Source organism: Bufo gargarizans, chromosome 4 (genome assembly GCF_014858855.1).
Source record: "Bufo gargarizans isolate SCDJY-AF-19 chromosome 4, ASM1485885v1, whole genome shotgun sequence".
NCBI lineage: Eukaryota > Metazoa > Chordata > Amphibia > Anura > Bufonidae > Bufo > Bufo gargarizans.
Window position 1 is genome coordinate 435,488,561 of NC_058083.1, and position 25,782 is coordinate 435,514,342.

General features: G+C 43.9%; 1 protein-coding gene across 2 annotated transcripts in view; it reads left to right on the forward strand.

Annotated features, from left to right (window-relative positions):
* SLC24A3 (solute carrier family 24 member 3) overlaps nucleotides 1-25,782 on the forward strand; it is a 436,240-nt gene that overhangs the window by 322,556 nt on the left and 87,902 nt on the right. For both annotated transcript variants that reach the window (XM_044291617.1, XM_044291618.1), the window contains exon 7: nucleotides 24,288-24,362. In XM_044291617.1, the coding sequence (XP_044147552.1) occupies nucleotides 24,288-24,362 (75 nt within the window). The remainder of the gene's footprint in view (nucleotides 1-24,287; nucleotides 24,363-25,782) is intronic.

The window sequence follows — 25,782 nt, forward strand, 5'->3', positions numbered from 1 at the left end:
GCCTGTAATATTATTACACTCCAGAAATACATCCAGGCCCCTCTTGAATAATTTTATTGTACTCACCATCACCACCTCCTCAGGCAGAGAGTTCCATAGTCTCACTGCTCTTACCGTAAAGAATCCTCTTCTATGTTTGTGTACAAACCTTCTTTCCTCCAGACGCAGAGGATGTCCCCTCGTCACAGTCACCGTCCTGGGGATAACTAGATGATGGGATAGATCTCTGTACTGTCCCCTGATATATTTATACATAGTTATTAGATCTCCCCTCAGTCGTCTTTTTCTCTAAAGTGAATAACCCTAATGTTGATAATCTTTCAGGGTACTGTAGTTGCCCCATTCCAGTTATTACTTTAGTTGCACTCCTCTGAACCCTCTCCAGCTCTGCTATGTCTGCCTTGTTCACAGGAGCCAAGAACTGCACACAGTACTCCATGTGTGGTCTGACCAGTGATTTGTAAAGTGGTAGGACTATGTTCTCATCACGGGCATCTATGCTCCTTTTGATGCAACCCATTATCTTATTGGCCTTGGCAGCAGCTGCCTGACACTGGTTTTTACTGCTTAGTTTGCTGTTTATTAAAATTCCTAGATCCTTTTCCATGTCAGTGTTACCGAGTGTTTTACCATTTAGTATGTACTGTTGACTTGCATTATTCCTTCCCATGTGCATAACCTTACATTTGTCAGTGTTAAACCTCATCTGCCACTTCTCTGCCCAAGCCTCCAGTCTATCCAGATCCCTCTGTAACAGTATACTGTCCTCTTCAGTGTTAATTACTTTACACAGTTTAGTGTCATCTGCGAAAATTGATATTTTACTGTGCAAGCCTTCTACAGAATAGGGCCTAATACTGACCCCTGAGGTACTCCGCTAGTGACAGTGACCCAATCTGAGTGTGTACCGTTAATAACCACCCTCTGTTTTCTAACACTGAGCCAGTTACTTACCCACATACAGACATTTTCTCCCAGTCCGAGCATTCTCATTTTATATACTAACCTTTTATGTGGTACAGTGTCAAATGCTTTGGAGAAGTCCAGATATACGACATCCATTGATTCGCCGCTGTCAAGTCTAGAACTTACCTCCTCATAGAAACTGATTAAATTAGTTTGACATGACCGATCCCTCACGAAGCCATGCTGATATGGCGTTATTTGCTTATTTTCATTGAGATCCTCCAAGACAGCATCTCTTAGAAAACCTTCAAACTGTTTGCCCACAACAGATGTTAAACTTACCGGCCTATAGTTTCCAGGCTCTGTTTTTGGACCCTTTTTGAATATTGGCACCACATTTGCCATGCGCCAATCCTGTGGGACATTCCCTGTCAGTATAGAGTCTGTAAATATCAGATTAGGGCTGCAGCTAACGATTATTTGAATAATCGATTAGTTGCCGATTAATTTCTACGATTAATCGGGAAAAACGACAAAATTACAAAACAGAGAGGTTTATATGATCTTACTTGAAAAATGATGTTCAAAGGCAATATTAAAACAAATTGTGGACAACACTATTATGGGGGATCTGTGGACGACACTATTATGGGGGATCTGTGGACGACACTATTATGGGGGATCTGTGGACGACACTATTATGGGGGATCTGTGGACGACACTATTATGGGGAGGGGGATCTGTGGACGACACTATTATGGGGAGGGGGATCTGTGGACGACACTATTATGGGGAGGGGGATCTGTGGACGACACTATTATGGGGAGGGGGATCTGTGGACGGCGTAGTTATGGAGAGGGGGATCTGTGGGTAGCGCAGTTATGGAGAGGGGGATCTGTGGGTGGCGCAGTTATGGAGAGGGGGATCTGTGCACTGTTATGGGCATAACAGTGCACAGATCCCTTTCCTCATAACAGTGCACAGACCCCCCCCCCCCTCCCCATAGCAGTGCTGTACACAGACCCCCCTCCCCATAGCAGTGCCATAGACAGATCCTCCCCCCTCCCCATAGCAGTGCTATACACAGACCCCCCTCCCCATAGCAGTGCCATAGACAGATCCTCCCCCCTCCCCATAACAGCCCCGGCCCCGATGCTTATAAGTCGCACTAATCACTGCATCTTTATTTTACCTTTTTACAATGACGCTCCTGTAACAGCCAGGCAGAGCGGACGGCGGCGTAACGTCACTCACTCACGTGACGCACCTGCTCCGCCCACTTCACGAATGAAGGAGGCGGAGCAGGCGTGTCACGTGAGTGAGTGACGTTACGCCGCCGTCCGCTCTGCCTGGCTGTTACAGGAGCGTCATTGTAAAAAGGTAAAATAAAGATGCAGCGCCCGCCCGCCCGCATAGCAACGAATCGGCGATTATTCGATAACTGGATTCGTCGACAACGAATCCAGTTATCGAATATAATCGATTACATCGATTAATCGTTGCAGCCCTATATCAGATATAAGGGTCTGGCTATGACATTACTTAATAGTCCATGACAATCACATTCTAACAAAGCTAGAACCAGCCCTGTACTTTTCACAGATCCAGAGATTTACATGTTCATTGCTCTGCTAAATTTAATTTAGTCTGGCAACTAAGAAAGTGTATCATTTCTACTGCCATGCTCTCCCTATCACATCTCGGGAGGAGTACCCTTTCTGCTACAGCTGTTTCTACATTACAGTTCGGAGGGTGTGTCCTTTCTGCAGCAGCTCTCTCTCTCTCTATGTTACAGCTCAGGGGTGTGTTCTTTCTGCAGCAGCTCTCTCTCTCTCCCTCTCTACATTACAGCTCAGGGGTATGTTCTTTCTGCAGCAGCTCTTTTCCTGTCACAGCTCAGGGGTGTGCTCTTTCTGAAGCAGCTCTCTCTCTCTCTACGTTACAGCTCAGGGGTGTGTTCTTTCTGCAGCAGCTCTCTCCCTGTCACAGCTCAAGGGTGTGTTCTTTCTGCAGCAGCTCTCTCTACGTTACAGCTCAGGGGTGTGTTCTTTCTGCAGCAGCTCTCTCCCTGTCACAGCTCAGGGGTGTGCTCTTTCTGAAGCAGCTCTCTCTCTCTCTACGTTACAGCTCAGGGGTGTGTTCTTTCTGCAGCAGCTCTCTCCCTGTCACAGCTCAAGGGTGTGTTCTTTCTGCAGCAGCTCTCTTCCAGTAACTGTTACGGCTTCTAAAAGAAGATCTAGCTGGTGGCAGTGTGCATCCACTGTTACTGAGATAGATGGAGGAATAAGGAAAAGTGCAAACAGCAGGTGGTGAGGTAGATGCAAAAGGTGCACCACAATGATATGCAACTGACAACACTGGCCAATCCCTCAGGCTGATGTTAAGAGCTGAGACTTTAGCCAATGTATTTCTGTCAGGAACACATCGGAGCCCTTTTGCACCACCATCAAGGTATCTCAGTGTGGCATGGGTTCCTACCACTAGACTACCTATGGGGTGTGAACACGGTCTGAGAGGTGCTAAGATACAACTCACAGCCAAGCTCCCACATACCTCCATAGTGAGATCACTCAGGCAGTGGGAGAGATGATAAGGCTGTAAGCCTCCCCTATAACAGGCCATGTGTCACAGGCTACCAGGTGCACCAGAAGGCTACCAGCAGTACGCAATGGCACATTCCATACATATAAAGAAAAATCACTAAAATAAAGTGGCCTAAATGGGAGGAAATGCTCAAAAACCCCAAACACTGTAGTGTGTTTATAACCAGGGGAGCAATTCCTCTGCATGTGATCCTTTGCTAGCGGCAATCCCCAGCAAAAATGCATACAATGGAGGATGTCGGCAGCGGACCACATGCACCACAATGGCATCCTACACAAGATGGGATAATGTGTGGCTGCAAATATAAAAATACATAAATCACTGCCAAAATGTCTATTCACCATATGCTACTAACCAATGTCGGTGCTGCCAATGTGACTCTGTGAACGCACTGATACGTTTGTAAAACGTATGCTTGGCAATCGAAATACAAATAAAAACTATGGATTTAAAATCACTGCGAAAAGTGCCACCACAATGATATGCACCTGACAACATCAGCCTGAGGGATTAGCCAGTGTTGTCAGTTGCATATCATTGTGGTGCACCTTTCGCAGTGATTTATGTTTTTTTATATTTGCATCCACACATTATCCCATATTGTGTAGGATGCCTTTGTGGTGCATGTGGTCCGCTGCCGACATCCTCCATTGTATGTATTTTTGCTGGGGATTGCCATTAGCAACGGATCATATGCGGAGGAATTGCTCCCCCGGTTATAAAAACGCTACAGTGTTTGGTGTTTTTGAGCATTTCCTCCCATTTAGGCCACTTTATTTTAGTTTTTTTTTTCTTTTGGTGCTGTAGATGTATTTTATTTCATTACTACATTTTTAGTTACATGCAATTGCAAAGTTTTGGTTTAAAAAATGTACAATATTTTCCATAGGAAAATTACTTTAAAGTAAATCTACACCTTTTATCATAATGCAAGTTTTTGATAAAAAATATTGGGCTGATTCATTTATTCAATATATTGTAAGGGCTCGCTCTCTCAAGCAGGGTGGCGTTGATAGACTTCTCCTCTTACAATGGGGTTAAAATCCAAAGGGTGCTTCAGCATTTCTAAAATCACATACATCTTTACCAGCAGGGGGAGCTTTTTTCCCGATCACAACCTGCAAAGGAAAGGGGGTGTAATCATCATCATACATTTTACATGAAGCCACATTTTCATCATGCATTTCAGTTAAGTTGACATGTTCACTCTGCACCATTGTTTTCAATGGTCATTTCACTTAAACCATTGTGTTCAATGTGCATCACCCTTACACCTTCATTTAAAGGGACAGGTACAGGTTCTGCAGGAGTTTCGGCACTTGCTGCAGAAGTGTCTCCATTTCTCCACAACTCCCAGAACAAGAGGAAATCGCAGCCCAACATTACGTCATGCATGAGCTTTTTTTGCAACACCAAGTTCATAAAGTCCCAGTTCCCACTGGAGTCTCACACTCGGCAAGAGCCACAGGATAGACTTCGCTATCCCAATATATGTCCATCACACTTAGCTTTTTGTCCAACACATAGTCTCCAGTTACCAAGCTGACATGTACCAGGCTCACCTGGCTCCCTGCGTCCAACAACGCTTGGACTGGACTGCCATCTACCACAATGTCACACATTTTTGTCCTAGTCTCTAGTCCCGGTGTCTTAACACCAACTGGCTCGGCAGATAGCAACTTCTCACACCACAGTTCATGGTTTCTGAGGTAGTAGGGCACTGGTCTGCAACATTCCCAACCTCCAGAGCCTCACTCACTATCACTTTATCTGCTACACAAGCAATAAGACGAACAGTCTTACCACTTGACGTCACAGGCTTGGCACTCCCGGGAGATGAGGGTGCTCCAGGAACATCTCCACTGAAGTCATCATCCTTCTCCTGGATCTTAGGAACCTCTAGCCCTTGGTTCCTGGTGCCACGATCACATAAAGGCTCCTAAATGCAGTGGTTGCCATGGGAAACGCCTTGAATCCAATCTTTTTCCCCAGGACGATGAGTCACACACTCTGCTGAAGACTTTTCCTCGGATTCCACAGCCACACAATTTCAGGCACTTTCTCCACTCCATAGCTGCCCCAAAAAAATGGAAAGTCTCTGCCCAGGACAAATTCCACTTCAAGGGTCTCACATTTCAAGAGCTCCCATTGCACAGAGCCATAGTCCGTTACAAAGGTCATAGACACAGTCGTATCCGTCTCTGGCCCCCTCTTCAGAAAGTCCAGTACGTCCGGCATAACCCGAGACACTTGTTGGCGTGCATCTAGAGTGACTCTCAGCGGGATTCCCCCAGTCACCAACTCGCAGGATCTTTCACATGTTTTGTCAGATCTCCTGATCAAACGATCCTCCATTGCACAGTCCTCCAGCTGGCAACATTCACAGCAATACTTTGTTGCACTTGATGGGCTCCACCCAGCCGCAGCAACTTCCACATAGGATTTCATAGTGACCAAAAAAATAATTATATATATATATATATATATATATATATATATATATATTTATTTATTTTTTCCACACAGGTCAGTCTTTCACTTGGGCCTCTGGCCCTTTAATTCACTGAAATAATTTCTTTGCAACACAGCAAAAAGAGCACCAGCTTCACTGGGCAAACAGGCTTCCGGTCCTTTAACTTGAACACAGTAACAAAGCAGCAGCTTTATCAAGACATTGGGCTTCCGGCCCTTTAAATGTCCAACTCAATTTCATGCCAAATAGCAACAGTGTCTGGAATGGCAGCATTCAGAAACACCTGCTTTTTCTGTCATGCTGTTGCCCCTAGCAACACTTTGCCTTTTAACTTTCTGTTGCCCCTAACAAAAACGTTGTGCCCTTTTAGCATGGACACTTGCCCTTAGCAACTTTCTGTTGCCCGCATTCTCCACCAATTGTAAGGGATCGCTCCCTCAAGCAGTGCGGCGATGACAGACTTTTCCTCTGACAACAGGATTAAAATCCAAACTGTACTTTTTTTAGGCACTTCAGCACCAGCACAAAAATGAACATCACAAAATAAACACCTAATGCATAGGTCGTCTCTACCTCACCTTTAGAGCGCAGTTCACACACATGGTATGATCCGGATTTTTTCAGCCATACAGTCCAGCAGCCTCCTGGCTGTGACCACAACAGTACCTTTGGGGGATACGGTCTAGAAGTCCTCCTGACTCTGACTGTGCGACACTCTTTCCGCAGGCGTCGCTGGTACCCCCAAAACTCAGGCTTTCACACAGCCTCATGGCCCCTCAGCCCTCCTGGTTGAGACCACACAGAGCCTCTGCAGTATTCCTTCCAAGTTCTCTCCCCACAGTCATACACAGAGGGTTGTTTTATCCCTCTGTGATTACAACAGCAGGCCTCACCTGTGATCTCCTCAGCTAAAGGCAATATGGGTACTGGAAGGGTGTGGACTGGAAGATCCCACTTCCAAACCCACCCACCAGTCCAAATAAAATCCAGGCCAGAACAGAATCTAGACAAATTGTCTCAGCAAACTATACTTTGGGTAGGATATCTGGGTGGAATATACACACCTTCCAGCACTGTACACATTATCACAATATACTGTGTCAGAGATGTGTTTTTCTAATACAGAGCCATATCCCCTGCATATGAAGTGATTTAAAAGCTAACATTCTAGCTGTCTGCAGCCAATACTAGAGGGAGTTTAGGCTCTTACTTTCAGGGTATTCAGGCTGCCCGTGGTCTCAGAGAAAACATAGTTTAAAGCGGACCTGTCACCTCTCCTCACACTTCAGTTTTAGCGACTACTTGCATTCCCCATGTAATAACGTCAACTTCATTTTGGCTATTATCTAAAAAATAGTGGTGAGAGTATATCATGACTGTTTGAGTCTCACCATTGATTCCCCCTCAATGGTGTATTATAAATTTTATTCTAATAATCTGTTGCTATGAACCCATTCTCCCTTCATTGGGTGAAATCTGCTAGTTCCGGTGGGTGACAGGCAGCGCTGCGCTCCACAGTCACCTGGGCATACTTTCCGGCCCCCCACTTCCGGTTATCGGTGAAACGCATAAGCGCTCACCCGGACCGGAAGTGACGTATCGGGACAATGTGTAATACCTTAGAGCCGATACAGCTATCTTCGACCACTATCTCAGAAGTGGCACTGCTAGTTTATAGACACCAACTGCTGGATTTATGGCGATGTTTAATTATTTATAATATACTACAAAGAAAATATTATTGCGTTCCAGTGTGGAACGCATTAGACGTCACTTCCGGTTCCGATTTCAAGTGGCGCGAAAAAACGCCAGTTTCCATTGATTTGAATATGTATAAATATGTATGTACAAACCGGATTCCAAAAAAGTTGGGACACTATACAAATCGTGAATAAAAACTGAATGCAATGATGTGGAGGTGCCAACTTCTAATATTTTATTCAGAATAGAACATAAATCACGGAACAAAAGTTTAAACTGAGAAAATGTACCATTTTAAGCGAAAAATATGTTGAATCAGAATTTCATGGTGTCAACAAATCCCCAAAAAGTTGGGACAAGGCCATTTTCACCACTGTGAGGCATCTCCCCTTCTTCTTACAACACTCAACAGAATGCTCTCCCATTCTTGTCTAATACAGGCCTCTAACTGTTCAATCGTCTTGGGCCTTCTTTGTTGCACCTTCCTCTTTATGATGCGCCAAATGTTCTCTATAGGTGAAAGAGCTGGACTGCAGACTGGCCATTTCAGTACCCGGATCCTTCTCCTACGCAGCCATGATGTTGTGATTGATGCAGAATGTGGTCTGGCATTATCTTGTTGAAAAATGCAGGGTCTTACCTGAAAGAGATGACGTCTGGATGGGAGCATATGTTGTTCTAGAACCTGAATATATTTTTCTGCATTGATGGTGCCTTTCCAGACATGCAAGCTGCCCATGCCACACGCACTCATGCAACCCCATACAATCAGAGATGCAGGCTTCTGAACTGAGCGTTGATAACAACTTGGGTTGTCCTTGTCCTCTTTGGTCCGGATGACATGGCGTCCCAGATTTCCAAAAAGAACTTCGAATCGTGACTCGTCTGACCACAGAACAGTCTTCCATTTTGCCACACTCCATTTTAAATGATCCCTGGCCCAGTGAAAACGCCTGAGCTTGTGGATCTTGCTTAGAAATGGCTTCTTCTTTGCACTGTAGAGTTTCAGCTGGCAACGGCGGATGGCACGGTGGATTGTGTTCACTGACAATGGTTTCTGGAAGTATTCCTGAGCCCATTCTGTGATTTCCTTTACAGTAGCATTCCTGTTTGTGGTGCAGTGTCATTTAAGGGCCCGGAGATCACGGCATCCAGTATGGTTTTACGGCCTTAACCCTTACGCACAGAGATTGTTCCAGATTCTCTGAATCTTCGGATGATGTTATGCACAGTTGATGATGATAGATGCAAAGTCTTTGCAATTTTTCGCTGGGTAACACCTTTCTGATATTGCTCCACTATCTTTCTGCGCAACATTGTGGGAATTGGTGATCCTCTACCCATCTTGGCTTCTGAGAGACACTGCCACTCTGAGAAGCTCTTTTTATACCCAATCATGTTGCCAATTGACCTAATTAGTGTTAATTGGTCTTCCAGCTCTTCGTTATGCTCAAATTTACTTTTTCCAGCCTCTTATTGCTACTTTTTGGGGATTTGTTGACACCGTGAAAATTTGAATCAACGTATTTTTCCTTTAAAATGATACATTTACTCGGATTAAAAGTTTGATCTGTCATCTACGTTCTATTACAAATAAAATATTGACATTTGCCATCTCCACATCATTGCATTCAGTTTTTATTCACAATTTGTTTAGTGTCCCAACTTTTTGGGAATCCGGTTTGTACTTGTGAGTTGTATTTCCTACATTTGCTCCTGAGGAAGGGGAACCTCTGTCCCCGAAACACGTTGAGCCATACATTTCTGCTGAATAAAGTGATTGACCTGAAGCCTGCCTGCGGTGCTGCCGTCTGTCACTATCACTCTACATACGATCCTGATGGGGGGTTTCTTAGGTCACAGGTGTCATGTGCTTATCCTGATGACCCCCCCCCCCCCCAGTGAAGTGAGTGCATGATTAACCTTTATATTTTATTATTCATCATATTGTATCTTATCTATGTATATCGTACGGTCCATTTACTATTTTTAACATCCCCACGCTAGCGCAATCGAGTGTTATAACATAGTCATTATTGATCCTTGTTTTAATGTTATCTCATGACCGCTAAGGTCACACTTACTTCAATTGTGCTACTGCCAATCTACTATAATTGTATTTAGTAACGGAGTGGCGCTCATTACTTTTCATCTCTTTTTTTTATTTATTTTGTTTATGTTGTTTATTTGTTGTTCATTTTCTTAACAGCGGTGGGTGACGTTTCACTGTGAAAATTTTCGCATTGACATCACCCTCTGCTTCTGCACTCTTGACATTGCCATTTGAGAGTGTTCTGGGTCTCTCAGAATACTATCTATAGAGCTGCCTTCCAGAACTCAACTGTCTTTTACCTCTTTATAATCTAGTCCACACCCCTGTCGGCGTGCAAGATGTCCCAAACTCCTTCTGTAGCATCTCTAATTTTAAGAGCATTCCTTTTAAATATTAAATATTAAACTTGGGTGTAGACCCTGACACTCGGTCTCTCTTACGGAATTACACTTAGAGGGGTTATCCCATGACTAATGCAAAAAATAAATAAAAAATCAGACATCATATAGTACATTACAGTCTCTTTATAACAAAGCTAGAACCAGCCCTGTACCTCACATGGATAGAGATCTCCCCATTCATTGCTCTGCTAGATTTATATCAAACTGACGGCTCAAGGGGAGTGTCTTCTCTGCTGCAGCTCAGGGGGCGTGTCATTTCTGCTGCAGTTAAGAGGGCGTGTCCATGCTCTCCCTATCACAGCTCAGAAGGCAGTTGAAGGATGAAACTGAGCATGTGCAGCCATCTTAGTAAGCAGGACAAAGAATTAAGAAAAAAAAAATGCAGGCGGCGCTATAAAGTTACATTTTATTAAATAACTCAGTGGCAATGCTGAATTACATGCAACTACAAAAGAATTCAGATCCAGGTGCTGGTTTGAAAACTGTAGAATGTTTCATGGGATAAACCCTTTGAAGGGAATCTGTCACCAGGGAGCTCCCTGTCTAACTGTTTGCCTAGACACATAGCTTTTGTTCACCCGATTACAACATTGTTTTTCTTTTGCTGATCCGAGGCCCTGTTCCAGAGTTATGATACTTGTTCTTAATATGCAAATTAGGCCTTTGGTGCAATGAGGGTGTCACCATTGCTCTTGTTGCATACAAGCTCCACTCCTTTCTGTGGCCATGACGTTTTAATCAGTTAAGCCATAGCTATAGTTATGTGTCTATGGAGGTCGATGGTGACAGATTCCATTTAAACAAACTGGAAAACTCAGACTTCGGCCCTGTCAATCTAGCGGCAGGTGGGCACTTTTTCACCACTTTTTCACAATAGACGTTCTGCTGATGAGATGTATCGATTTGTTAGAATTGATTGTCTCACCTCTATTAGAAATGTAACAAAATTAAAACGAAAAATACTGGAAATTTATTGGTTCATTCAAAGTTTAAGGCCCTAGAGAACGAATGGAGGCATTAAAGATTTTTGTATAAGATATATATCTCGAGGTGAAGCGCTTACAGCGAAGATCCAGATTTATTGCCGTTCAGCCTGGCATGGCTCAAAGCCACATTCTCTGCTGGAGAAAAGCTGATAGCTGCTGATGCACATTTAAAGTTTTAGTGCTCAGCTCTGGTACACAAATACTTTCATGTTCCTGAGCCTGTTCTTGATTCTTAGTTTTTTTAGCAACATGTGACACAGCAAGGGGTTTTGTTTGGGAAGGCAGCTATTTTCCTCCCAACATGTGCGGCTGGACTGGTTTCCAGCCAGGTAAGGTCACATACCGGACCAGAGTTTAAGTGCCAGTCCGGGTTTTGGCAGCACCTGGCTGTCCTTAAATAGGCAGCTGGGCTCGGCAGCTGAGTCTGTGTTGGGATCGGAGGTTTTGTGCCGGACTGGAGGGCTGAGACCCATGTGCAGGGGGAACAGGCCCCCTAAAGTCTGCTGTGGACTACTGGAGGCAGAACTGCCAACAAGGTGACTTGTGCAAATTGAACTTTCCATTTGTGTGTAAATTAACACCAAAGACTGCAAAGTGACGTGGTGTTTTATGCAACTGCCGCAAGTGTGAATAAACCCTGAAGTTTGATTTAAGAACTTGTATTTTGCTTCTGTACTGCGTTTTTGTGCATTTTCATGTTTTTCTCCATGAATTTGGGACAATATCACATTGCACGTTCATCCTGAGAGCCGCTGGGCAATTCTGATTTGTTTCGCTGTGGTCTGAAAAAATGTTATTCACAATTATTTTACCATTCCTGGCATTAGAGGGAAGTGTTAAGAAAAAGTTTCATTACACGGGAACAGAGCCTCGTATCAACAAAGGAAAAACAGCATTTGAATCAATGCATTTTATGCACTTTGATAGGGAGGTTGCTGGTAACAGATTCCCTTTAAAGCCCCTTTAGATGGGCAACAGAGTGGGAAGAACATTCCCGATCGTTACCTGCTCATTAGCTTCATTCACACGCAGCAGTGATCAGGGTTGTATTTTGAGGCTGAATGATCTTTACTACAGTTGTTTGCTCGTTCATCAAATGATGAGCAGAACATTTACAAACGGCAATTATCGGGAACTCATTCCCAGTTATTGCCCTGATTTTCAGTCTGTGTGAAAGGGCCTTTAGACTCTTATTTTACGAACCATCCAGGAAGGCAACATGGAGATTTAGGAGTCATGCAGATTCAAATGAAACCACCCCAATCAAGGGGGAAGTATAGGGATATCAAATATGGTAATTGACCTGATATTGCCTTAGATCTCTTGCACACGAACGTTGTGTGCCTGTGACCGTATTGCGGCCCGCATACGGCAGGTCCGCAATACAAGGGCACCGGCCCGTGTGCACTCCACATCACGGATGTGGACCCATTCACTTGAATGGGTCCGCAATCACGGATATGCGGAGCTGAAGCACGGATCGAAACCCCACGGAACCACTACGGAGTGCTTCCGTGGTGATTCTGTCCGTGCCAACGCGCCGCAAAAAAATATAACTTTTTTTTTTTAGGTGCGGACAGATCGCAGACCCATTCAAGTTGAGTGGGTCTCGATCCTTCCCGGCCTCCTCACGGACGTTGCCCGTGCATTGGGGACCGCAAATTGCGGTCCCCAATGCACGGAACGGATGCACAAGGTTCGTGTGCAAGAGGCCTTATAGAGGGGTATGCAGTGTGTAAAAAAAAAAAGGCCTAAATCCCTTTGTTGCAGTACATATGAATTACTAATGTAAACAGTTTGCTAATGGTGCCATGGATGGAGGACAAGAGCTATGTTACTGATTACCCTCGCCTTCATAATGTTATATCACTGCTTGTGGTTCTGTAAAACGACCCTCTTGGAATAGAGTATCAAGCAGCTTAAGATCAATTCGTCTTTCCCTAATTGCTTTAAACCCTTTTGGCAAAATGCAAATAATGACCAAACAAAATGAGTCATATTAAAGGGCAGAGGATATCAGTGTGCCCTTAATGCTGTCCTTAAGTACTTGTGTCATTTCTCCTTGATTACTCTCCCCCATAGCGCTGCTTGTCTGTGATTTCTGTATGGTGTTAATATGTCTAGACAGAACAACGAAAGTGATGACCTATAGTAATAAGAAGTGATAATAGATAAAAGTATTCATCACATGAGCACAAGTTAGATGGCTGGCTAGTTTATGTCTTGCTGCTTCCTTTTGTTGTACATCTCTGGTGGCTAAAGATGGATTTAGATGGACAACTGATTGTTGGGAAGGAAGCGTTCCTTCCCGATAGTCGGCTGCTTGTTCAGTGAAGGAGGCCGAGCATTTACATGCAGCGATCTCCTATACTGTATGAGGACGAGGGACGGCTTTAGCGAGCCCTTGTCGCCATACAGAGTCATGGCTTCTAAGCAGCAGATTGCTGTTTAGACCACACGATTGGCTGCTCAGAAGCCATGCTCGGTGGTTCCTGCATTAACGACAGGATCCCCCGATGAACAAGCGTTTCACAAGTTCATTGGGTGATCAGCAGCACATTTAGACGGCCAGATGATCGGGAACAACCGTTCACAGGAACAGTCGTTCCCAATAATCTGGACGAATATTGGTGCGTCTAAATCCACCTATAAGCTACATAAGTTGTTTCATCTCTAGACAGGTTTACTATGAACGACGTGCATCATTTACATGTATAACTGGGAATTATGTGAAGAGCAATCCCCTAATAAAATCAGAGGAAGAAGGTTTATTATGGACGGGGTAAATCTGCTATAACTAATAGACACAGCATTAGTTATTAGATAACTCATGTCTGCTATCTCCAAAACAGTGATGAGGAACATTAAAGGGGTTTTCTGGAAGTTCGATATTGATGACCTATTCTCAGGATCTGTCTACAGTATCTGATCGGTGGGGATCTGACTCCGGGCACCCCTGCCGATCAGCTGTTGAAGGAGCCCACAGGGCTCACCACAACGGCACAGCCTCCTTCCAGCTTACCAAACACAGCGCCGTGTATTGTACAGTGGCTGTGCTTGGTATTACAGCTCTAGCCCATTCATTTGAATAGGACTGAGCTGCGCCTAGACTATATGACCAATGAGCATGACATCACTGGCCTAGGAAGAGGCCGTAGCGTTCACTTTAGTGCCGCAGCCTCTTCAAACAGCTGATCGGAGGGGGTTCTGGGAGCTGCACCCCTGTGATTTGATATGGATGACTTATCCTTTAAATAAGTAATCATTTTCAAACTCCTGGAAAACCCCTTTAAAATTCCTCATCCCTGTCCTGGAAATCTGTTTTGGTTATAGCAGACAGGGGTAATCTATTAGAAACCTGCTGCGTCTATTAGATAGTTATAGCAGATTTAATCCGTCCATAATTAACCTTCTGCCTCTGATTTTATTAGGGGATTGCTCTTTGCATAATTCCCAGTTATGTACGTAAAAGATATTAAAAAGTGATTATAAAGTTATTCTGGTAATATATGTTCTGTATATTAGAAGATTGTTGAGGACACTGTTCTCTTTTAATATAAAAAGCAGGGCTAGATTATATCAAGGACAAAAGAGCACTAATGCCTCAGAGCTTCCACCACTTCTGATTTCACCACTCATAGAGAGGGTTAGGGCCAAGACTTTACAGCACTGTTATCTGGTTACTGTATGGCAGTGCTGGTTTTGCCCTGTGGTGGCACTATTTAAGGTGGGGACCATTTGGCACTATATGGTAGTTTGAGAAGAACCATTGTTTTGGCTGGCTGGTAAATGTTTTATGATATATAACATTTTTGATTAAAGTATAAATTAAATAGCATCTGTCAGCATGATCAACCCTATTAAAGGGGTTGTCCGGGTTTAGAGCTGAACCCGGACATACCTTCATTTTCACCCAGGCACCCCCACCCCCCCTGACAGGAACATCGGAGCAGTTCATGCTCCGATGCTCTCTTCTGCCCTGCGCTAAATCGTGCAGTGCAAAGGCATTTTTTGGAGATCCGGTAATGTACCAGGCTCTCCATGGCACTGATGGGCGGGCTTTAGTGCTGCCCTAGCCAGTAAAACAGCTAGGGCAGTGCTAAAGCATGCCCATCACAGCCGGTGACGTCACCGAACAGACTGCCAGCGGAAGCTTCCGCCCGGCATGGTGTGATTGTAAACAAAAGAGGTCTTTCCCTGCGCGATCTAGCGCAGGGCAAAGGAGAGCATCGGAGCATGAACTGCTCCGATGCTCAAGTCAGGGGGGTTGCCGGGGTGAAATTATGGGTATGTCTGGTTCAGCTCTGAACCCGGACAACCCCTTTAAACCACACATACTGCCTGCTAGGGTTGAGTGAAATGACCCATCTATAGTTGAAATTCATGGAATTATTTTAAGGAAATCTGCTGTATATTCCATAGGCTAATGAGGTATTTAATGCACAGTGGGGCAGGCCTATCCCATGGGAACAGTGCTTGATTACCACCTTTCCTCCATGGCCACTCCTCTCCTCCCCTGGAGTGACAGGGGCACCATCTTCACTGTCTTCCTGACTGGCCCTGTAATCTCACATACTGTATGCAGTGGTGAATGTTCAATCAGCAAGTGCGCAGTACTGTCACACCCATGGTTATGGTCGTGACTCCTTGGGAGCCGCATGCAGTTGCCCACGGTCTGGGTGTTGTGTCAACCAGGGGGAACTTAGTTGTTTGCCTCAAGTGCGGTTGCCGCGGACAACAGGTATGCGTGTGGTTGCCTCTGGCTTTGTGTGTGTGTTTGTATGCACTTTCCTTGTTTGGTGTGCACTGTGTCATTTCCCTTCACTGGTGGCTGTCCGTGGCAACGTGTGGTGTTGTACATGTGGTGGCAGTGTCTCGGCCTTCTGGCTGTTTCCCAAGACATAGTTGCCACGCATGTCGTTGCCTGCGGTAACAGCTGCAGTGTAATTGTTTATGGGTGCACGTCCCCTTTAAGTGGCTGTCTTCCCTTCCCTGGTGTGAGAAGGGTTAATTCCCTTCCTAGTCTGTGAGCACTGGGTGTGTCTGCATGGGTGTGGTTACATGGGCTATTTAGCCTCAGTTGAGACCTGATGTCTGAGGGGTACTCCAGACATGTTGCTGGAGTCATCTTCCTGGTCTTCTACCATCTGCCAGTGAGGGCCACCCTTGTGGTCATAAATGTTATATGTGATGTTTACTTGATGTTGCTTTTCTTTCTATGTTTTATGCAGCTATGACTCTGAGTTCCTGTGTGTATATGTATGTGTGCACGGGATCCAGTCAGCAAGGCTGTGGCAGGTAGGTTTGGAACTAGTGTAGTTCACCTGCCATATCCATATGTCTGTTTGTGTTCCCCTTTTCCTTGCAGCTTGGCCAGTGAGACTCCTGTTCCTCCGTGCCTAGGAGGAACAGGTCGTCTTACCCTGCTCCTTGTTCCAGGGCAATCTTGAGGGCTAGCAGGGATTATAGGTTCCGGTGTATGAGCCCTCCCACCATCAGGGTTGGCCCATATGGTTAGGAGTCAGGGTCAGATTAGGGACGCGATAGGAGGTGACCTGCTCCCTAGTTCTGTTGTCCTGGCCGAGCAGCCACTACCATCTTCTGGCATCGCACGGCTAAGGGATTTCCCCATCCTCAGCCGTGACAAGTACACCTGTCAGCTTTCCCCGATGCTGAGATCCAAACTGCACATGCGGCACTGACATCAGATTCCACCTGAAAGAGGGGACGCACGACTTGACAGACTCCAGAGCAGCATGGAAGAAGCGTGAGCTTGCCTCACCCCTCTCCAGGTGGAGGTTGACATCATCGGCACAGTATGGATCTTAGCATCAAGGAAAGCAGAGTTGTAATGCGCATGCACTGATTAACATTCACCAGCTCATGCGCACGATTACAGGGCCAGGCAAGAAGACAGTGAAGATGCTTGGCCCTGTCACTCAAGGGGAGAAGAGGAGCGGCGAAGGAGGAGAAGCACCATGGTGCTCCAAGGGGCCAGGCCTACCCCTCTGTCCACTGAATATGCCATTAGCATATGGATAAAACAGATTTTCAGATTTGTCTAAAACGGGACCACAAAGTGTTTGTTTTACTCTGCATGATATATGCTAATAGCTAGTATGCCTGGTTTAGTAGGTTTGATCTTGCTGACAGATGCAATTTAAGTTGTTGAAGTAGTGAGCTTTATGCTTTCACTAAATCCCACCTCAAACCTCCAAAATATGGGAACACAACTTGTACTTCTACATGTTATTTGAGATAGATAGATAGATAGATAGATAGATAATATATATGAGATATATATAGATATGAGATGGATAGATATGGATATGAGATAGGTATAGATAGGAGATATGTATAGATAGACATAAAGATTAATATTTAAGTGCCCTTACTAAGCAGCACTCACACGTGTTGTTACCAGCTGTTACAATTTTTCCATACAGGAAACTTCAATGGGTATGACAAGAGAATTCAACATCACCTTTAATGAATCCCAATTGACCAACTAGTTCCTTCTCTGACTAAAGAGTTGACATCAAATGATCTGCCTTAGTTACGGAGACAGCAATTTACACGATAAAACTAAAAATAACAGCTTCATATAAGTGTGGGGCTCCACCAGGAAATAAGCATTATTTTCTATGGAGTAATCAGTGGAACAATTGCAGCAAGCCCAGGAGAGGGGGAGACAGAAGCAAGAATGGTGATTGTAGTTGTTACTCACTATGGCGCTCCCCTGGTCGTGCAGTGATGGGAAAGGTGGGCATACTTTTCTTCCCTTCAGGGCACACCCTGGTTTTGGGGTTTCTCCTACCTGATGGTGGTTTGGGGTGCCCTTAATGGTGATTCCTTGGCAGCCAATGATGGTATGGCAATGCAGTGTGACGGTGCAGGCAGTAATGAGACGTGGTTAACAGCAGAACAGTTCTTTACTGAAGAATAAAGTCTAGGTACATTAGGCACAGATCTCTGCATGCATGGACTGGCAGTTCTCACAGGTACACAGCTGCAAAGGTAGTTAATAGTCCAAGATGCTTCTTTAAAGCAATTTTTCTCGCACTGCACTTCTCTAGCTGACTCTAGCATAAGCATCCAGAAATAGGGTGGCAACAATTCTCTTTCACTATGCAACCACAGGGCGGTCCCCAACATCACACTAAGGCCGAATGCACACGGCCGTGCTCTTTCTTAACTTTAGCTGGTTTTAAAGGGAACCTGTCACCGGGATTTTGTGTATAGAGCTGAGGACATGGGTTGCTAGATGGCCGCTAGCACATCCGCAATGTCCAGTCCCCATAGCTCTGTGTGCTTTTATTGTGTAAAAAAAACTATTTGATACATATGCAAATTAACCTAAGATGAGTCCAGTCCCTGAGATGAGTCCAGCGTGAAGGAGCCCAGCACTGCCCCGCATCCTCCGAATCTCCTCCTTGCTCCCCAACGTCAGAAAGCTAGAGCGCCGTAATCTAGCAATGCGCGAGCAAGCGCATGCGCAGTTCGTTCCCTGAGGCTGATGCCAGAACAGGGAAGGAACACCATGACGACACTGCGCATTTTCCCTTCAGTTTTGTTTTCAGCAAGTGAAATGCATGCTCAATCGGATTTAGGTCAGGTGATTGACTTGGCCATAGCATAACATTCCACTTCTTTCCCTTAAAAAACTCTTTGGTTGCTTTTGCAGTAGTCATTGTCCATCTGCACTGTAAAGCGCCGTCCAATGAGTTCTTAAGCATTTGGCTGAATATGAGCAGATAATTTTGCCCGAAACACTTCAGAATTCATCCTTTTGTCAGCAATCACATCATCAATAAATACAAAAGAACCAGTTCTATTGGCAGCCATACATGCCCACGCCATGACACTACCACTACCATGCTTCATTGATGAGGTGGTATGCTTAGGATCATGAGCAGTTCCTTTCCTTCTCCATACTCTTCTCTTCCCATCACTCTGGTACAAATTGATCTTGGTCTCATCTGTCCATAGGATGTTGTTCCAGAACTGTGAAGGCACCAATGGTTTACATCTTGTGGTGAACCCCCTGTATTCACTCATGGTGAAGTCTTCTCTTGATTGTTGACTTTGACACACATACACCTACCTCCTGGAGAGTGTTCTTGATCTGGCCAACTGTTGTGAAGGGTGTTTTCTTCACCAGGAAAAAAATTATTGGGTCATCCACCACAGTTTTCCCTGGTCTTCCGGGTCGTTTGGTGTTGCTGAGCTCACCGTTGCGTTCCTTCTTTTTAAGAATGTTCCAAACAGTTGTTTTGGCCACGCCTAATGTTTTTGCTATCTCTCTGATGGGTTTGTTTTGTTTTTTCAGCCTAATGATGGCTTGCTTCACTAATAGTGACTGCTCTTTGGATCTAATCATGGGAGTTGACAGCAACAGATTCCAAATGCAAATAGCACACTTGAAATGAACTCTGTACCTTTTATCTGCTCATTGTAATTGGGATAATGGGGTAATAACACACACCTGGCCACGGAACAGCTGAGAAGCCAATTGTCTCATTGCTTTTGGTCCCTTAAGTTGGGAGGCACATATACAAACTGTTGTAATTCCTACACCATTCACCTGATTTGGATGTAATACCCTCAAATTAAAGCTGACAGTCTGCAGTTAATGCACATCTTGTTTGTTTCATTTCAAATCCTTTGTGGTGGTGTATAGAGCCAAAAAATGTTGAATTGTGTCAATGTCCCAATATTTATGGACCTGACTGTATGTCATTTCCACCCCTAATTGTGAAAAAGAAAAGTCTAAAAGGTAATGTGCCCAAAAAAATCTTGGGAAAATGTAAACGTTTGTGCAATGTGAACTGTAAAACTAAAAGTTCCAGAAATAAGTTGGGAACAGTATAAAAAGTCACAATTACGGTATATATAACTAATTATTGATATCTAGCTGTATCTAAAGTCATAGCCAGAAAGGGCTACAGTCTCTTAGGAATTTACATATAATCATCTGCAGTAAATGGTTATCCACTGAGATTTCTGTCTTCTTGTAACACATTTCTTTAATAGTAAACTGTATATGCATGCAAATAATCTTGCCTATGCTCATGGATGTACGTCATGTAGTTATGCCAAGTGCTTACCATGGCTACTTCGCTCACAAGGGAAACACACTTAGTGGTTCATTTATTCTAAAACGCCAGTCTTCATAACCGCTATAGCTGGTGATGGATCCGCCAAAGTTATGAAGAGACGTAGACCTCTACATAACTTTGGCACAGCGCCAGTCTAAATGTCAGACCGCTTCACTGCTGGCTTACATTTAGACCATTTTCTACACCTGAAAAGGCGTAGAAAATGGTGAATGAGATGGGCCTGTCATCCCGTCTTCTTCTCTATCCTGAAAGACAGCAGTCATCTCTTTTGACAACTCTGATAAATCATCCCTTTTACCCATGACACAACGAGGGATATGTGTGCCTGTATATTGCACATCTTATATACCCATCAAGCCAGCTGACCACACTTCATGAGCTATGCACTGCCGACGTCGAAAGTAGGAAGTGTCCATAATAATGTGACTCGACTGTGTGTGTGTAAATATACATGTGTGTGTGTGTATATATATATATATATATATATATATATATATATATGCAAGAAAAAGTATATGAACCCTTTGGAATGATATGGATTTCTGTACAAATTGGTCATAAAATGTGATCTGATATTCATCTAAGTCACAACAATAGACAATCACAGTCTGCTTAAACTAATAACACACAAATAATTAAATTACACCATGTTTTTATTGAACACACCATGTAAACATTAACAGTGCAGGTGGAAAAAGTATGTGAACCTCTAGACTAATGACATCTCCAAGAGCTAATTGGAGTGAGGTGTCAGCCAACTGGAGTCCAATCAATGAGATGAGATTGGAGGTGTTGGTTACAGCTGCCCTGCCCTATAAAAAACACACACCAGTTCTGGGTTTGCTTTTCACAAGAAGCATTGCCTGATGTGAATGATGCCTCGCACAAAAGAGCTCTCAGAAGACCTACGATTAAGAATTGTTGACTTGCATAACGCTGGAAAGGGTTATAAAAGTATCTCCAAAAGCCTTGCTGTTCATCAGTCCACGGTAAGACAAATTGTCTATAAAAAGTTCAGCAATGCTGCTACTCTCCCTAGTAGTGGCCGTCCTGTAAAGATGACTTCAAGAGCACAGCGCAGACTGCTCAGACAGGTGAAGAAGAATCCTAGAGTGTCAGCTAAAAACTTACAAAAGTCTCTGGCATATGCTAACATCCCTGTTAGCGAATCTAAGATACGTAAAACACTAAACAAGAATGGATTTCATGGGAGGATACTACAGAGGAAGCCACTGCTGTCCAAAAAAGCCCATTGCTGCACGTTTACAGTTTGCACAGAAGCACCTGGATGTTCCACAGCAGTACTGGCAAAATATTCTGTGGACAGATGAAACCAAAGTTGAGTTATTTGGAAGGATGACAGGCCGAACTGGAAGGACAAATGTCTTTTTTCGGCCTTATGTACTATGTTACTATGTTACTAAACACACAACACTATGTGTGGAGAAAAAGAGGAACAGCACACCAACATCAAAACCTCATCCCAACTGTGAAGTATGGTGGTGGGGGCATCATGGTTTGGGGCTGCTTTGCTGCGTCACGGCCTGGACGGATTGCTATCATCGAAGGAAAAATTAATTCCCAAGTTTATCAAGACATTTTGCAGGAGAACTTAAGGCCATCTGTCCACCAGCTGAAGCTCAACAAAAGATGGGTGTTGCAACAGGACAACGACCCAAAGCATAGAAGTAAATCAACAACAGAATGGCTTAAACAGAAGAAAATAGGCCTTCTGGAGTGACCCAGTCAGAGTCCTGACCTCAACCCGATTGAGATGCTGTGGCATGACCTCAAGAAAGCGATTCACAGCAGACATCCCAAGAATATTGCTGAACTGAAACAGTTCTGTAAAGAGGAATTGGTCAAGAATTACTCCTGACCGTTGTGAATGTCTGATCTGCAACTACAGGAAACGTTTGGTTGAAGTTATTGCTGCCAAAGGAGGTTCAACCAGTTATTAAATCCAAGGGTTCACAGACTGTGATTGTCTATTGTTGTGACTTAGATGAAGATCAGATCGCATTTTATGACCAATTTGTGCAGAAATCCATATCATTCCAAAGGGTTCACATACTTTTTCTTGCAACTGTATATGTAGTGTATATATAGCTATTCAGAGGAATTTTGGTCTATATTTTAAGTTTTGCATCACGTGATATTCTCATTTTTAATATGCCTACAGTGCATCCAAGAAAGGCCCTTTTGCGCTCCCGTGAGCCAGTTTAATAGTCCTTCTGTTCCTGTGGGTTACATTTGCTTTTGTGTTACAATAGAGAAATTGTTAACAAACAGAGAGCTGAATGTTTTACCTCCCACACTTTTCATAGGGAACATTTACCCACTGCGATAACAAATTAAGTACAGCAGAGCCCACTGTTTGGGCTCATTTGTCAAACATTAGGTGAAAAGAATTATTATTTGAGTCTTTACCAGCAGTAACTGCACACAGTTATTTTTTGGTCCCTTTTCTTTGGTTATTATATGAAATTGTCAGTTATCCACCTCCACAAGTACTGCCCTTGGGACTGGAACCATATACCATAAGTGCTGCAGGTAAACATTTTCAATCTGTAAGTCACATCTAGAATAGAGAGAAAAACACAACTTTTATTTAAAGCGGTTGGGGTTGTCCGCTTTTTTTATATTGATGACTAGGGATGAGCGCTCCGTACGGTATTAGAATGAATTGGCTCCTAGAAGCCGAAGTTATTACTTTGCGAAGTCTCGCGAGACTTTGCATAATAACTTCATAAATCAATTTCTACTGTAAATAAAAAACACATTTCCCGAACTCGGGTTCGGTTCCAAGGTACCACTTCATCCGAAGTCGATTCACTCATCCCTATTGATGACCTATCCTCTGGATAGGTCATCAATATCGGATCTGCGGGGGTCCAACTCCCAACACCCCTGCTGATCAGCTGTTTGAAGAGAAAGCAGCGCTTATATTGCAAACCTGCTCGCTGTCACAACTGCAGCGTTGAACAGGTATAATTCCATCTCAGCCATCCCATTCACTTCTATGCGATGTCACTGTAGTATTCACTACAAGGAGCCGTCCCATTAAAGTAAAATGGACGGCTGAGATGTAATTACACCTGCTCATCGCTGCGTTTGCGACGGCGAGCAGGTAAACATTGAAGAGAAGCCAGCGTATGTACAAGCGCTGCTTTCTCTTTAAACAGCTGATCAGCAGGGGTGTTGGGAGTTGGACCACCGCACATGTGATATTGATGACCTATCCTGAGGATAGGTCATCAATGTAAAAAAAAGCTGACAACCCCTTTAACCAGAGAATGAACAAAACACTTACATGGCGACCTGCTTTTTCATCTTTTTAGTATAGTTGCCGATTCAGACATTCTCGGGCTTCTGCCATCCAAGCTACATGTACATGGCTGTATCGTTTCTGTGTAGTCCTATGATAAAATCTATGGTAAAATGCCAAAACATGTGGAATAAAAATATAAAATAAAGTCAATGACCCCTAAATACTTGGTATATAGACTTTTCGACTTTAGACCTTAAAGGTGTTTTCCGGTTTGCATCAACATTCTTTAAAATAGCCATTTATGAAGGTGGCTGTAATTTAGTAATGCATTTATTTTACCTTTATTGCTATATTCTGTTCTGAGCTGTGGCCACATGACTATGCCAAATAAAAATAAAAAAGCATGGAGGTAAGCAACTGCATGACCATATGTGATAAAAACCATAGTAATCCCCAAAACACTTTTAAAGTAACTTTACTGCGTTTCTTTACTTAAAAAAAATGCTGTGAAAAACACCAAATTAAACACAACAAAAACGCTCTCACCTGTCAGTAACCATAGTCTTTATATCACACATTGTACAGTAATCTCAGTTGAAACAAGTTACTATATAGCCACCAGCGAAGCTGCAGGGGGGTTTCCAACAGTAACCATCTGAATTGGGATTGAATATATATATATATATCTCAGGTGGATGCTGATGGTCACTGCACAATAAATAATGCCATACATTTGCAATGGTACTCACCCGTCTGTTTCTTTTTTTTTTCAGGTGGTCGTCCTGTCGTCTTGGTGTTTATTGCGAGATGCTACCTACTACACCTTGTCTGTTATTGCACTAATTATAGTAAGTACATTTATCACGGTGAATAATGATGTCGCTATGACTCTGATCCTCATGTGGGGCACAGGTTCAGGCCTGTATTTTCCTTCAGTGTGCTATCCATTTTTTGCGGATAGGCCACTGACCCATTCATTTCTATGGGGCCATGCACACAACTGTATTTTTTGTGGATCTGTGTGGCCTTGGTGCAGATTATAGAGCGAGCCCTATTGTTGTCCATATTGCGGAGTGAGAAAATAAAAAGGAATACTCACGTGAGATACAGTACCTGAATTTTGCCCAGCTGTACGGACATGGTTGTGTGCATGAGGCCTATCTAAGGGACTTTGTAGAGCTTAGTAGGAATCAGCAACCATAAATGATAGATGGCTGCTTAGGTAAAAGTTTAGCGACTCAGTACTAAATATGATATGTACAGAAACACCCAAGGGAGTATGTACCATATCGGGAGACCATGCAGCTGTTAGGAGGCACTTTGTCTCCTTGTTCTATTAACCTTTTTAGGACTCCCCTACACAGAGGAACTGTATTACTGATGCGAGGAATTGGCCAAAGGGTGGTAGAAAGGGTGTGTGTTCTAGGTGACAAAACACAGCACCCTAATGGGGACCCATTTTTATCTTTGTAATGAGGTCCCCTCCTTCTTCTGGACATACCGCATACTTATACAGTGTGATAAAAATGTGTAATCTATTTTTCTGTCGTATTGCAAATTTTCTCACTAGCGCAGGAGAAGGTGAGCAGACTGATATATGGATTTGTGGGAAAAGATTCAGATAAATGTATTTAACCACTATTTTCTCTAGTTTTAGGAATCTGGTGGGCAGTCTTACTGATTTACAATCTTCCCTGTTTGTATGCTCATACATTGATGCCTGTCAATCACTGAGTGATACTGCCCTCCAAACTCTTAAGCTTAAAGGGTTATTCCCATCTGAGACAATGGGGGCACATCTCTAGGATATGCCCCTATTGTGTGATAGGTGCAGGTCCCACCGCTGGGACCCACACCTACACCGAGAGCGGAGCCGGGAATGTGGTGGCCGGAAGACCCGGGGTCTAGCCACCATCAAACGCTCTCCCCATATCCTAGCGATATGCCCCTATTGTATGAGATTGGAAAACCCCTTTAAAGGGTTCAGTTTGGTGCAATTAGGGCGTCACCATTGCTCTTGTTGCACCCAAGCTCCGCTCCTTTCTGTGATCAGGCAGTCCCTCACGGAAATGAGTGGAGCTTGGGCACAACAAGAGCAATGGTGATGCTCTCATTGCACCAAAGGCATATCAAGAAAAAGTTAAAACATCATTTTAATCAAGTGAACCGCAGCTACAGTATGTGTCTATGCAAACAGTTGGATAGGGAGGTTGTTGGTAACAGATTCCCTTTAATGGGAACATGTCATCAGAGAGTGACCTATTGTTA